General features: G+C 31.5%; 1 protein-coding gene across 1 annotated transcript in view; it reads right to left on the bottom strand.

The window, feature by feature from the left end:
• Positions 1-16,485, bottom strand: part of LOC127733308 (lipid droplet-regulating VLDL assembly factor AUP1-like) — a 35,770-nt gene extending 19,285 nt beyond the window's left edge. The window contains exons 1-9 of the mRNA XM_052242678.1: positions 16,407-16,485; positions 7,881-8,015; positions 5,768-5,921; positions 5,185-5,296; positions 3,980-4,058; positions 3,312-3,348; positions 2,566-2,607; positions 954-1,027; positions 254-420 (exon numbers count right to left, since the gene is read on the bottom strand). Coding sequence (XP_052098638.1) covers positions 254-420; positions 954-1,027; positions 2,566-2,607; positions 3,312-3,348; positions 3,980-4,058; positions 5,185-5,296; positions 5,768-5,921; positions 7,881-8,015; positions 16,407-16,432 — 826 coding nt within the window. The 5' untranslated portion in view covers positions 16,433-16,485. The remainder of the gene's footprint in view (positions 1-253; positions 421-953; positions 1,028-2,565; positions 2,608-3,311; positions 3,349-3,979; positions 4,059-5,184; positions 5,297-5,767; positions 5,922-7,880; positions 8,016-16,406) is intronic.
• Position 16,486: the final 1 nt, after the last annotated feature.

Below are 16,486 nucleotides of genomic sequence, written 5' to 3'. Positions count from 1 at the left end.
TGCTCCGAAAATGTCTTCATGTTAAAACCCTCCAAAAATTCATGGCTGCAATAAATAGTACCAAATACACAAAAATAGATTGATTGATTGGTGTTTAAAGCCACTTTCAGCACTACCCCACCAAAGAGAAGAAAACAGCCTAAGGCCACCAATGGGTCTTCAATACAAAATGAAATGACAGCAAATGAATTTCCTCAGAGTGTAAACAGTCAATCATACCAAATGAACTTTAATTCTAAACAATAACACATACCTTTTTTTTGTTTACTCTCACTGTCTAATTGTTTAATATATTTTTCTTTATCTTCAAAAGTATAATCTGTCATTCTAACGTTTAAAGTTGAGGATAGTTTTTCCCGTACTCTGTCAGCAAACTCCTCAACAGACTCATCTGCAGATTTCTCCATTGCTGGTAAAATTCTAGAAAATCAATAAGATATCATCACAAATACAACATACAAAGAGAATTAAATAATACCAAATCTTTCAGTATGTGACTTTTATTTATTCAGTTATAAAGCCTTATTTCTAAACCACTGTGGCTGATTCATAACAAATTCTAAAACATGTCATTCAATTCATTTATTTCATAAAATGCTGATTATATTTGTTTTATAACAGTTCTTATTCATAATTGAACTGTATTACTAAATCACTTTTTGATTATAACACCTTGTAAAATGAACAGGCTTAGTTTTACTATGCTGCATGATAATCTGCCTGTCTCAAACCATGAATCTCATGTAAGGTTGTCATTGTGGTTAAAGTTTTTGCCTATAAAAAATTTGGTGTTCACTGTTGATAGCAGACCTCCATAACCTATGTTGAGTTTGTTACATGTCTTGACTCAGTGATATGTTTAACTATGAAAATCATATGTTGACCTCTAAATTGTAAGGACTCAAACTTTGTTAGAATATATAGTAATAAAAATACTCTAACTGAAAACTTACTTAATTTTAAAAATTGTGTATGGAAAAAACATGCTCCAGAAAAAATCTGTCCACCTATTGCTGGTCAATGTTGTCTGAAAAAAGGAAGAAAACAATATTTATTACCAGTGAAAACTAAACTAAACACCCCTTTCATGATTTACTGGAACATGATGTATACATCAATTTTAAATGTGTCCGTCAGTGAAGAAATAAGTTAATTTCCCATAATTATTAGCATCAAAACACAAAAAAATTGACATCATAAACCAAAAGTAGTTATTTTGCAAATGTCATATGGTCAGCCAGTAAAAAATTAAAAAGGTCATACGTAATTAAACTCAGAACTCAAAATTATCCCTATGTTATACTTCAAGTCCACCAAATCATGAAACAGATATAAAATACACAAATAAATTTACTAATTTTTTTTATTTCTTGCATTGAACAAACAAAATGAACATGTTAGCCAATGCTAAGAGAAACTTCTAAATAAATAACTTTTGATATGAGTAAAACAATAAACATGTACATCAATAATAAATGATATGATTTGATGGTCTTTCCACAAACAACTTTTTCATAGTTTCTTACAAAATAATTGATTTTATCCCTTAGCAGACGACAATCAACAGACAATGTGACTTTCTTCTTAGTATTTAATTTTTGACTGAAACATTAAATCTACAGGACAAATTGTACTCTTACCAAAATAATAAATTTCACAGCATAATGAACATTACTGTATTTCTAGATGATAATTGTGTATTTGATATCTGCATTTACACCAAAATCAATACATGGGTTATCTAACTTGTTTCCAATTGTTAATATGATAGCTGTTGAATCAATATTGCTTAAACAGGACTAAGACAACCCAATATGTCAAATATGGTAAACATTTTTTATCCTTTTTTTGCCATTTTGCCTATTAGCCTTTTAATTTAATAACAATATAAGGATTTCACTAGCTAACTTGTAGAAGAAATATATCATTTGTACTGGATTTTTGTTTTAATAAAATCATATCATTTTAAAAAATGATTTTCATCTGATGATATCCTTTATTAGGTATTAATTGTATTGTTCTAAAATTTGATAAGAAATCTTACCACCATGACAGAAAACTACAATTTCATTTAACTTCTTTCAAAATATGTGTATGTAGTAGAAATATCTCTTACTGATCATGAGGGTCCAGGGATGTTGCAGTCAAACAGGTTTTAGCATATAAAAAAAAATTCATATAGTTAATCTTTGTGATCTGATTTATATAAAATTTGTGACTCCTTCAATATAATATAATAAGCAACCAACAATCAATCAATCAAATTAATTGTTGCTTTAATAGTAGGAAATTGCATGAAATCAAATTCTAAAAGGGTACAAATTTTTTTTAAAGGAAAGATATCCTATAAAAATTCCCAGCATACTTCAAATTGTTTCTGTGCTAGGAGTGACATGCTAAATTGACTTACTCTTTTTCCCAATTACACCTTCCATTTTTTTAAAGATCTTGGTCAATTGATCACTATTCACACTTATAATAGACCATATGCTAATATAACCAGGTTAACCCTTCTAATGGTTCATGGTGTAATACCCCTGGATAATGTGCAATAATGACACTTACCACTTTGACATCCAGTGGCCATCTAGTCGCTTGTATTGTCATCTAAAAAATTAAAAAATAAATTACAATTTTAGACAGACATGATGCCAGGACCACTTTGCTTCAATTTCATTGATTGTAAGGAAGAAACTGGACAATTTTAATCTATGTTTGGAATTAACTTTTTTCAAACAGAAGAAGGGATGAGGTAATCACAAAAAAAAAAACATGGAACAGAACAAGAACTAAAGCATAAAAAAAAGTGTTATTGGTTTTATGTACATGGAAGGATAATTGTGAACAGTACACAACATTAAACACCTCATCAGATAAAAGAAGTGAGTTGCCACTAGTGAAGTACACTTGGGTTGAACCTTTCAAATGTGATTTACTTTGACAAACTTTTAGCTTGTTTTTTTGTGTTTGGCAAGATCTTGAATTGAAGATATAATACTGGTCTAATGCATCAAATAGTTTCTGATTTTTTCCTTCTAAAAACATACTCAACTGTACAAATATTGCTGTCTTATAACGAGATTTTGTAAATTTTGTTTGCCTTTAATAACCATAATAAGTTTTTGCTCATTTTAGGGGAAATTCTATTCAAACATACATTTTAATAAGTCATTTGGTCTCTGGTGGATATTTGTCTCATTGGCAATAATGCCATACCTCTTTATTTTATACATAAAGAAACTAAAGCTTTGTATGTTATTATATTCTATTCAGTTTAAATTCTAAATAATAGTGGTGAATAATTTACTTACTGGTTGAATAATACTGCTACAACTAAATGGAAATTTGCTGTAAAAGAAAAATAAATTTCACTTAATTTCTTTACTTGTCCAATAAAGTTGTATCTAACCAAATAAAGAAGTCAAAAATGAAAACTGAGTTCATTTATTTTATAGGTGTATACATAATCCTGATAAAACTATCACCCAAAAGCAAGCATCTTTTGGGTTAATATGATGTATGTTTATGAACATTTAAATGAATTGTGGTAAAATCACATTAAACAGTACCAAATTTACTGCACCAGATGAGAATTTCAACAATTAAAGGTTTATCAGTGATGCTCATGACAAAAATATTTGTAAAGCAAAACCTAATAGAAACATTTAAGAGCTTATACAATTGAAAAGAACCATATGTAAAGTTACACCAGGACAGTAAAAAACCTGAAAATTTTGTTCTTTTTTTATTGGAAGAATGAGTGACACTGAGTTTGACAAATAACTCATTTCGACAGACTTGAAATGATCCTGGAGTTACTTTTCTGTCTAAACATATGTTGCTCAGAACGAGCACAAACAATAAATAATTGTGAGAAGTGGATGGTTGTGATACATCAAATTGACTGAAAATTCCACAAATAAATTTACATTTATTTCTACAACTTTTTATCAATTTATAAAAAATATAAACTACTTACTCAAATTTTAATAAACCTTTTCTGCCATTTGTAGTTGTTTTCTCTGGCCAGAGAAGGACTGGAAATTTATTGCTGTCATCTGTTAATTAAAAAAGATTTTATCTGAAAATTCTATTTTTTTTTATCAGAAAATTTATTGTCTAGAATTTTAGACAAATTTAGATCACAGAGTAGAATGTTCTTGTATATGTGGACCTCTAGATGCTTTTTTTCACGTTATTGCGTTTTAAGTTAATACTGTTTTACTGAAGTATGACTAAAAATCAAATTATCAGACAACAGGTGAGAATACAAAACAAACATTAATTTGAGAATACTTTACTGAGGTAAAATTTGATCTTACAACTAGACAGATATCAACTACTTGCAATAACTCAAGACTATGGTCTATGTTCAAAGTTTCTTTAGTCAACTTGTGAAATGAAACATATGATCTGGCCATTTGTGATGAAATTTGTCACATTTGGGTCCATAGACATGATAGAAGGCATGTCCCTAATACATTATCACATTTCTATGCTTAGTGAACTGCAAAATCTGGGTAAAAAACTAATTTGGCATATTTTTTTAAAAAATTTACATTAAAATGAACAAGTATAACGAGTTTCAAGTTGATGTGACCACAACTTCACAGAAAACTATATTAAATCAAAAATTTTACATAATGCAAGATAGACAGACAAAAAACAGGAAAACATAATCCCCTACTATTTTAGCAGGGAATAAAAAGTTGATACTTGTTCATAAGCAATAAAATTCCTCCTTCAAAAACAAAATATGACATACAAAATTAATTATTATTTGAAGAGTCAAGCCAATTTTTATGTTGTGCAGTTATTACACTGTCCCAGATTGGATGGATGGTTGGGTCACCACAAACATGCTTAACCCCTTCTCATGTCTGGATCCTGTATTTCAGTGGTTGTCATTCGATGCTGTCTTTCATATTTGTTTTTTGTTTGCTTTGTACATAAATTAATGGTTTTCTTGTTTGAATTGTTTGACAATTTTTCATGTCAGGGTCTTTTATTACTTACTATTGCTATATGGTATGGGTTTTGCTCATTGTTGAAGGCCTTATGGTGAACTATAGTTGCTTACATCTACACCATTTGGTCTCTGGTAGATAGTGGTCTCTTATTTTTATACACAAATGTATGTGAAGAGAAACGAATTTTCATCTGAACAAAGAAATCAATATTTACCTGTAACATATTCTTTAATATTTTTTTCAAAGGTGTCTGTGCCTTTTGAAATACCAAAGTTTTTATATGCAAATATCCACTGTTCAAACCCTGACAGTCCTTGATAATCTGGCTGTAAATAATATAGCAATTTGACAAAAAGATAATAGATGTAGAATTATAGATCTCTATTCCTATAATTTAAATAAGCTCACAAAGAAAATGTAAATATTAAGTCAATATCAGTTTTACCTTTAAGAAAGTATTGAAAGAAAAATAGTTCTTTAGAATTTACTTTTAGCCTTTCAAATAAAATGGTACTTGCTACATTTGAATTATAAAGCTTCTCCTCAACAAAGTCTAATATCCCCATTTTCAATTCCAGGAACAAAGTTTTTTACTTACAAGAGTCATATTTTTTTTTCTTCTAAATTCTTATTCATAGATTCATGCATACTTTATTTTGATTTTTTTTTATCAACAAATAAGAAATATTTAAGATCACACATCTCAAGCACAGTGAAACTATACATCATTGTTTTCTACTTTAAAAAAAATATGTCCATTCATTTTGTGGGCTTGTTGAGGTGTGAATTTAACTTACTGCATGGCAAGGCTGTATGAAATCAATGATCATGTGATCCAAATGTGAAATATAATTTGCTACAAGTATTTTTGCTTTTTTCTTTTCATCTCTTTTGTCTTCTTGTACCATAATGTGTATTCCAACAACAGCAAAAATTGATTTCAAAATGAAGCTGAAATAAATAAGTATATACATTAAATAAAATTCAGGCAATGTTACACTTAAATCTTGTACATATCAATATAAAAACAGAGATGTGGCATGATTGCAAATGAGAAAACTATCCACAAGAGATCAAATGAAATGGAAATAAGGAACAAAAGGTCACTGCACTCTTGTGGCCTAAGTTTGGTGTCAGCACTGCAGCAGGTTTGTGGCCATCATTTTGAACTGGTTCATCACTGTGAGATGAGTGACTTCTAAATGTTTGGAGAAATGCTTAATGTTAATTTAATATCATTTTTCTATTGGCTTTGGTTTTGGTTTTGATTATGTAAGTGTCATTCTTTTACAATGTTTAATTGAAAATCATATTCACTCTCTTTCACTTTCAGATATCAGACTTATCTAAGACTAAGACCATTATTGACTTGGTTTAAATTTTTAATCAATGTTGAATTCAAAAGTCCAAACTTTTATTGCGAGGTTTTTATTAATGTGAATAATGCGACTGAGTGAGTATAGCACTAATAAGAACTCACATTCTGATAATTGAAAAAAACATGTAGATCTTTATGAAGATTTTTTTCGAAATCACAATAAATAAATTCGCATTTTTGTCCATTCCTGAAAAATCGCAATAATAAATGCACGCAATAATTTCTGAATTCACAGTATATATTCATAACAACAACTACAAAATCCCATTACTGTAAAAGTTTTGCAGTTTTTATAATCATACTTGATTTGACTTATAATTGGTAATGGCTTACTCTTCAAAAGTGTCTTATATTCATATTAGTCAAGGTATTGAATGAACATTTTTATTGGTTGAGTTTTGTAATTTATTGTTCGATCGTTTTTTTTTCTAATTTGAGTTGTCTCAGCTTATAATTGTCTTGTTGATATCCAACTTTGGTGTCATATATTATGCCAACTTGTAAAGGACAAGACGCTTAAAGGTTATAAAGGACAAGGTGTGCAGTTTTCAGAAGACAGGTACATTGACAGGATATTTTGCTTGAAAAAAGACAATTTGATCATGTTTAAAGTTAAAAGATAGAAATATAATTTGAATAAATTTGAATTTCTAATTTTCTTTTTCTCGATTTACAGAATTTTTATTGTTGTATTAAAAATGTAGCTGTTTTGCAATAAAAGTATTTAATTGATTGATTGGTGTTGAACGTCACATTCAGCACTATTGTGCTATGATGTGGTGGTCAGTTTTCATCGGTGGAGGAAGCTGGAGTGCCGGAGACAACCACAACCTTTGGTAGGAAAACAGACAATCCTAGTCAATTAAGATTGGAGTCGGAGACTCACAACCTCAGCATTGACAGGCTAGTGATACAGTAGTTCGACTACTTAGACCACTTGGCCACCGAGGTCCTTAAAAAAAAAAAATTTTTAATATTATCTTTCATAAAACAAAAATGTATAGGGCAGGACTATAAATCAAAATATTTTTTTTTCCAATCAGGGTCCCACAGGGGGCATTTACAATTAACAAATATGATAATATAAGCAACAAACATGAGACATTGTACATTATATAACATGACAGATATTATAATAGACAAATGAAAATAGCATTAAAAACAAAAATACATTAAAAGTACTCTTGAGTATTTTTTTTCCCTTCCTTCCTTATCACTATTATTATTTCTATGTCCAGGAGTGCACAAAAAAAAAAAAAAATAATAATAGAGTTTGAACATACTTATATTATCTACAAAGGTGGAAAATGTTCATCTGCAGGAGACACCAAGGGACGGTGCTCTAGGATATACTGTTGATTGTGATAGGCAATAACAGCAATCCCCCCCCCCCCCCCCCCCCCCCCCCCCCGTGTCAGAGCTGAATGGTGCACAGAAAAGGTAGAGGGGAGCCCACAAACAGTAAAGGGGAGCTGCTCCCCTGTATTTTGGGTTAGCTAGGACACGGATATGTGTGATGTACATAAACAAACCTGGTAGCAGCTGACTTTGGCAATATACATGACACCAACAAACCATGAAGTGCTATGAATAATCTAATAATAACTAGAACAAGTCCAAATGGGAAATAAAAAATCGTCAAAACAACTGATCCAGGATCTGGAAATCTGAAAAATAAATATGTAGAATATTATACTTCATATATACACATTGTACCTGGGAAAACTTGTTCATTTTCTCAAATTTGTAAAATTTCTATGTCAATTTGATGGTTCATCATGAAATAAAAATAATTTGTAAGGGTTCCGCGGAACCCAGTGTCTCGCCTACTTTTGCTGTTAATCGCAGGCTCAACAAAAATGAGGAAAAAAATTAATAAAAATATTCCTCTCTATACTATCTTTTGATTGTAAGTAGCTTCTGTCCAAGTTTGGTAAAAATCCAGGATAATTTATGAATCTAATAAATGTTTTAAAAACATAAACTGCAGAATGTATGTAATGTTGACTGGAAGAAAATCTTTTCTTCTAAGTCCATTTATAAGTAAAATACGAAAAAAATGGAACAAAATTTTATCAAAATTTCCTTCTAGATACTAGCTTTTGATCATAAACAAGCTTCTGTCCAAGTGTGGTACAAATCCAGGATAGTTTAAGAAAGTTGTTAAAATTTTAAAAACTTTAACAACAGAGTGAATGTAATGTTAACTGGCAGAAAAACTAAGTCCATTTATAAGTAAAATACGGAAAAAATAGAATTTTTTTTTTACAAAATTTACTTTTCAATATAATCTTATGATCATAAACAAGCTTCTGTCCAAGTTTGGTAGAAATCCAGGATAGTTTAAGAAAGTTATTAAAATTTCAAAAACTTTAACCACAGAGTGAATATTAGTTGAAGGCGCCGCCAAAACCAATCCAGCCCCAAGTCAATCCTGGCCCAAGTTGTTGCGGCCCCAAGTTGATCCGGCCCCATAATAAAATAATGATTAGATATTATAAAAGTCAGAGAGTCTTGTGAAGTATACATATACGATTCAGGGTGAGTGGCAATTTGCACATGAAAAAGTTGTGTAATTTCGCTGATCAGAGGAATATTTTTTTAGGAAACAGTATTGATGATCAACACAAAAGGTAAGTAAATCTTTCTGGAAGGGATTCAGCAAATCAAACAATGTTTCTCGATTTGAGTAGTTTTTATAACTTTTAAAAGAAAAAAGTTTGCTTGCATTAGCTTTGTGATCTACCTGTGTGTAACCAATGTGCTAATTACACCAGTTGCTGAAAAGATTATTAAGATCAAAGGTATATGAAAAATGCTGATTAATGTTGACTAATGATTGTACTAACTTCTGCAAAAGAGAGGCGAAATCTACCAAAGGGACATTCAAACTCAAAAGCAAATTACCAACATGCAATATATGTTTTGAGTATAAGGCCAACTAAAATTAGATTTTTATCCAGATTTTTGAAAAAAATGGGGCGGGTGGGAGGATTTTATTTTTTTAATTTTTATTTCCTACGAAACCCTTTTGTGACGTGTTCTTCATATGTAAGGGTAATATTAAGCTTATATTATGTATAAATTAAGAATTCTACATAATTTTTCAAAATCTTAAATAAATATTTCTGATTGCAACCACTGTTCTACATGTAATTGCCGCTTTAAAAACCTATTTTTAGTAAATAGCAAAAAGGTGGAGAAATGATCTCATTTAGACTACCAACATCAAATTTATTTTGCTTTCTAAGCTATGGTTTGTAGTACCCATAAACATTTGATAAAATGAATCATTGGTATGCAACACAAGTAATATGAGTACAGAGTAAATAAAATGCTTCGCTGGGTGCAGCTTGATACGACCGCAGAGGTCGAACCCTGAACAGTTGGGGCAAGTATGGACACAACATTCAAGCTTGATACAGCTCTGAATTTGGATTGTGATTAAATATTTGACACAGCATAGGTTTCTGACACAGAAAGAATGTGGTCTAAGAACTTCAATTTTTTTAATTTACCTATTATGGTCCAATGTCCAAAATCAAAATACATGGTTAGATTCAGCATATCAAAGAACCCCATATATTCAATTTTTGTTGAAATCAAACAAAGTTTAATTTTGGACCCCAACTTGGACAAACTTGAAAACTGGTCCCATAATCAAAAATCTAAACACATGTTTAGATTCAGCATATCAAAGTACCCCAAGATTTCAATTTTTGTTAAAATCAAACTAAGTTTAATTTTGGACCCTTTGGACCTTAATGTAGACCAATTTAAAAAACGGGACCCAAAATTAAAAATCTAAAAACACGTTTAGATTTGGCATGTCAAAGAACCCCAATAATTCAATTTTTGATGAAATCAAACAAAGTTTAATTTTGGACCCTTTTGACCACAATATGAACCAATTTGATAGCGGGCCTACAAAATAAAAAATCTAAATACATGGTAAGATTCAGCATATCAAAGAACCCCATATATTCAATTTTTGTTGAAATCAAACAAAGTTTAATTTTGGACCCCAATTTGGACCAACTTGAAAACTGGGCCAAAAATCAAAAATCTAAATACATGTTTAGATTCAGCATATCAAAGAACCCCATATATTCAATTTTTGTTGAAATCAAACAAAGTTTAATTATGGACCCCAACTTGGACCAACTTGAAAACTGGTCCCATAATCAAAAATCTAAACACATGTTTAGATTCAGCATATCAAAGAACCCCAAAAATTCAATTTTTGTTAAAATCAAACTAAGTTTAATTTTGGACCCTTTGGACCTTAATGTAGACCAATTTAAAAAACGGGACCCAAAATTAAAAATCTAAATACACGGTTAGATTTGGCATATCAAAGAACCCCAATAATTAAATTTTTGATGAAATCAAACAAAGTTTAATTTTGGACCCTTTTGACCTCAATATGAACCAATTTGATAGCGGGCCCACAAATAAAAAATCTAAATACATGGTAAGATTCAGCATATCAAAGAACCCCATATATTCAATTTTTGTTGAAATCAAACAAAGTTTAATTTTGGACCCCAATTTGGACCAACTTGAAAACTGGGCCAAAAATCTAAAATCTAAATACATGTTTAGATTCAGCATATCAAAGAACCCCATATATTCAATTTTTGTTGAAATCAAACAAAGTTTAATTTTGGACCCCAACACTTGGACCAACTTGAAAACTGGGCCCATAATCAAAATTCTAAACACATGTTTAGATTCAGCATATCAAAGAACCCCAAGAATTCAATTTTTGTTAAAATCAAACTAAGTTTAATTTTGGACCCTTTGGACCTTAATGTAGACCAATTTTAAAACGGGACCCAAAATTAAAAATCTAAATACACGGTTAGATTTGGCATATCAAAGAACCCCAATAATTCAATTTTTGATGAAATCAAACAAAGTTTAATTTTGGACCCTTTTGACCTCAATATGAACCAATTTGATAGCGGGTCCACAAATAAAAAATCTAAATACATGGTTAGATTCAGCATATCAAAGAACCCCAAGAATTCAATTTTTGATGAAATCAAACAAAGTTTAATTTTGGACCCTTTTGACCTCAATGTGGACAAAGTTGATAACGGGGCCCAAAAATCAAAAATCTAAATACATGGTTAGATTCAGCATATCAAAGAACCCCATATATTCATTTTTTGTTGAAATCAAACAAAGTTTAATTTTGGACCCCGATTTGCACCAACTTGAAAACTGGGCCCATAATCAAGAATCTAAATACACGGTTAGATTCGGCATATCAAAGAACCCCAATAATTCAATTTTTGTTAAAATCAAACTAAGTTTAATTTTGGACCCTTTTGACCTTAATGTAGACCAATTTAAAAACGGGGCCCAAAATCCAAAAACTTAATACACGGTTAGATTCAGCATATTAAAGAACCCCAAGAATTCAAGAATAAAACCCCATTGAAATTGATCAAGAAATAAGCAATTTATACGAAGTATCTTCTTTTGCACAATACTGTGCAATTGAATATTTCTTGCTATTGTGCAATACTGTACAATTGACAATTTCTTGCTATTGCGCAATATTGTGCTATTGGATATTTCTTGCTATTGCGCAATACTGTGCAATTGAAGATTTCTTGCTATTGCGCAATACTGTGCAATTGAAGATTTCTTGCTATTGTGCAATACTGTGCAATTGAAAATTTCTTGCTATTGCACAATACTTATTATATAATAATTTACACATCCTGTTTGGTGTGTAACTCCTACCATATCATTATTATTTGCTTTTAAATATTAATCAGAAATAACCAACTTAAAATGGAAAATTTTAAAAGAAAAAAAAAAGGAAAAAAAGAAAAAAAAAAAATCCCCCCCCCCAAATTTTTTGAACCCCCTTATGATTCATCACCCCCAAACTCAATCCCAGCCTTCCCTTTGTGGTATGGTACCTTGCAGTACAATTTCAGAGAGATCCATACACTTGAACACAAGTTATTGTCTGGAAACTAGAAAAATGCTTATTTTTGGCCCCTTTTTGGCCCCCAATTCCTAAACGTTTCAGGCAATTACCCCCAAACTCAATTCCAGCTTTCCCTTTGTGATATGGAACCTTGTAGTACAATTTCAGAAATATCCAAACACTTACACACAAGTTATTGTCATGAAACTAGAAAAATGCTTGTTTTTTGCCCCTTTTTTGGCCCCTAATTCCTAAAATTTTGAGGCAATTACCCCCAAAATCAATTACAGCCTTCCCTTTGTGATATGGAACCTTGTGGTACAATGTCAGAGAGATCCATACACTTACACACAAGTTATTGTCTGGAATTACAAAAATGCTTATTTTTGGCCCCTTTTTGGCCCCTAATTCCTTAACTGTTGGTACCATAACCCCCAAAATCAATCCCAACCTTCCTTTCGTGGTATTGAACCTTATGGTAAAATTTCATGGAGATCCATTCACTTAAACTAAAGTTAGAGTGCGAAAACCAATGTGTCTTCGGACGACGCCGGACGACGCCAGACGACGACGACGACGACAACGACGACGACGACGACGACGCCAACGTCATACCAATATACGACCAAAAAATTTTCAATTTTTGCGGTCGTATAATAAAAACTCAAACTGTGTTGAAAATACTAGGGTTGATGCTTTTAAGATTCTTATGCAAGCTGTGCAAATATAATTACAATGTGAAACATGTTTGTTACCAAAAAGAAGTTGTTTAATGACTCTATTGACAGTCAGGGTAATTACTGAAATAAGTGATTTATAAAATCACTTAATTAAGTAGAAAATTCGAAATTTTGTCGCAAATTGTGATTTCGTAGTTTTACCAAAATTTTAATCATATAGGTTTAGATTATATCTTATTATTAGTAAAATTGAAAAAAATGAACCTTTTGCTTCTTTTAAGTAGAAAGGTTTGTGCCTTTGATGCAATCATTTAGCTGTAAATTCTATATTTGTTGAAAAAATGCTATAATGAAGGCTTTACATAATGAACTGATACTTTCTTAACAGATTTTTCCCAGCAGTAGGAGTATTTTTCCTGTAAAATTCAAGGTTTCATCTTACAGATTATGTAATAAAATTTTACTGTTGGCGATCAAAATTTCACTGTGCGGGGGTATTGAAATTAGTGGAGTAATACTTAAAGAAGTGATTTTTTGGAAGAAAATAGAGGTATGATACTTAAACAAGTGATTTTCATATCATTATCCCAGATTCAGTACAAGGTCATCACCTGACATGACCGGTCATCCTATCAACACAGATGTTGGTTCTGATAATTTAACAACATAATTAGTCCCTGGATCATTAGTATTGTATATTTAAAGCTACAATAAAATTAAATCAAGACTAAGTGATTTATTTGTACTACTTAAATAGGTGATTATTAAAGAAAGACAACTCTTACTTCCAACATTTGTAGACAAAATGTTTCTTGAATCAGTGATTTAGAAATCATTCATTTAAGTAAGTCCCCTGACTGATTGAGGGGTTGGGGACAGAGGGTGTTTGCTGTGAAAAAATACGACAGCCTTGGGTATTAAGAGCTTGCTATAATACATTTTGTATGTTGGCTGACTTTTTGTATTCTATATACAGTCATAAATCGCACAATTTCGTGCTTGTGTCAATTTCTTTATTCCAGTCATGATTTTTGTACCATTGTGTTCCACGATTCTTACGCTTTGGATATCATTCAGTCAAATTCTCCTTAAACAAAGTCATTGTATTAATAAAAAAATCCATGGTTTTCTCATCACTGAAATTTGTGACATACTGCGATTTGTGTTCTTGGACACCGCCTATTACTCGTATCCCGAATATTTCATGCCCTTCTCGTAATCAATCTCTATTCTCGGAAGATGTTGTCATCATAGAGCAGCAGCATATGTCGACTTAATCATTTTATTTAAATTACTCAAAGAAATACGAAAACAATTTGCTACAGGAAGTTTTGAATGACACGAAATTATCAGCGGTTACCGGTTACGGAAATAGACAAAATCCAGAAATCGTAAATTTTTTTAAATAAAAAAAAACGGGGCAGCAGGGATGAAAATCTATCAATTAATTTTAATTGGCCTAATCATGCGTATCCAGTATTCTTGATAACTTCTTATTTAAAACAAATATTTGAATAAATGGTCTCCTCTAATGAAAATAACATATTTGAATACGAGTCAAAGGCACAATTTATTATCCTCGTTCTTTGCTGTAATTCATAAAATTCATTAGAATATGTATATAAACTATAAGTCAAAAATATACATGATATATAATTTTTATCCCTTGTAAATATTTTTTTTAAATTGGGGCCGGATCAACTTTCAATATCGGTCGAATCTACTTGTGGTGGATCGACTTGGGCCCGATCAACTTGGGGCCGGATCGACATGAAAGCATCCTAGAGGGGGGGGGGAGAGGGGGTCTCATCCCTATTTCCCGGTTTTAATATCAGAAAATCCCGAAATCCCAGACATATTTTGTTAAAAATCCCGATCCCGATAAATGTGTTCCCCAATTTTAAAGTTTAAAGTTTCAATGCTTACGATTTAAACGTCTCAGGTATGATTGATGTTCAAAGTCTTTCAGCGCAACCAATTCGAATATGTATTATCAATATTACCGTGACGTCAAGCTGCATATAAGCATTTTTGTTCTCATAAATCTTCAGTAGCCAGTCAGAAAATTGGCAAAAATTCCAGTTCAAGTCAATACAAGAACCTATATGACAAGCACTGGAATCGTTTTGTAACGGAGAGAAATTAGAATCTATTGAGTCACCATTCGAAAAACCACTGAACCAAGGATCAACCAAGTTACAGAAATAAACAGAACTACAAATGTCACTTGAGAGATTTATAAAGTAGTCGAAATGCTGCTTTACATTATAAAATTAAAAAAAAAACCCAGATTTTAAGACACTTGTTAGAATAAATGATTATGCTTAGGGCTGTATGCAACTACACAACTGATCACCAACAAGAAGCTGATCGACCGACCTTGGGAAAATCAATAATAATGAATAATGGGTCAATTTTCTAGTAGTGATTGACAGGTATGAATTAATGTTGAGGCTCTTGTGGGGACACAATTTAGAAAAGTAGAAAGTTAAGCTTATTTTATGTAGAAAACATGTTTTAAAAATAAAAATAATCAAGACAGTCCGTGACTTTAACAATTTTGTGAAATTTCTTTTTTTTTGGTCCATTAGAGATTTCAAAATGTACAGTGTTAGTACTATAAATAATCAGCCAGTCTTGATGATATTCGTAAAGTCCTCCAAGATCGAGAAACAGTCCAATTGGTGATAGTCTCCAGATCTCGGGATGTGTAATTACTACGAGAAGACGTATTCTGAGTTTGCAAGTCTACACCATTTTGTTCATCATCGTTATCACTCTCACCGTCGCTTTCTGAGGAGTATTGGTCCGAAATATTCGCATCATCGTCTTTGAAAGTGATTGGAGTGCCCCAAGATGTTTTACTACGAGAAAACGTATTCTGTGTTTGCAGGTATAATTGAGGACCTGATCCGAGCTCAAAGCTTATCTCTAAACTTACTGTTACATGTACTCTGATCTGGATCTACTCTGTTTCTAGATGCGATTCTGATTGAAGTATAATGAAAATGGCACTTTTATCTGTCCAAGGTACAGTTTTTTAAACAAGGCAATCCCGATTTCCCGTTGCTAAAATCGGCCGATCCCGGCGTCCCGAAAATGGTCTCGCCCCCCCTCATCCTAAAACTGTAAAAGGGGTTCCTGCAGTAGCCATAGCAAAACTTATGTCATATGCATGACAGTTTTAGGTAAAGGTTCTGATGAATCATAAAGTTAAAGTTTAAGCTGTGTGCAATGTATATCATGTGTTAAGCCTAAATCTAAAGTGATGTATGTTGGAACCTACAGTAGTCTAGAACTGTAGAAATAAAGTTGAGGCATAACTTGTCGAAATAAAGAAAACAAACCACCATAAATGAAATTTGAGAATAGCATACAATGCATGTAACTAGTATTATCTTGAGAACTTAAAAATAAAATATTTAAACCTGCTAATATCGAATAATCTGTCCATGTTTCTCTAAAAATAGTGCATTTTCAACCGGAAGTACAAATCATCAACCATTTT

The sequence above is a fragment of the Mytilus californianus genome, unplaced genomic scaffold (assembly GCF_021869535.1).
Source record: "Mytilus californianus isolate M0D057914Y unplaced genomic scaffold, xbMytCali1.0.p SCAF_3, whole genome shotgun sequence".
Classification (NCBI taxonomy): Eukaryota; Metazoa; Mollusca; class Bivalvia; order Mytilida; family Mytilidae; genus Mytilus; species Mytilus californianus.
Note: the sequence above shows the minus strand (reverse complement) of the source record. Positions and strands in the feature narration are given on the sequence as shown.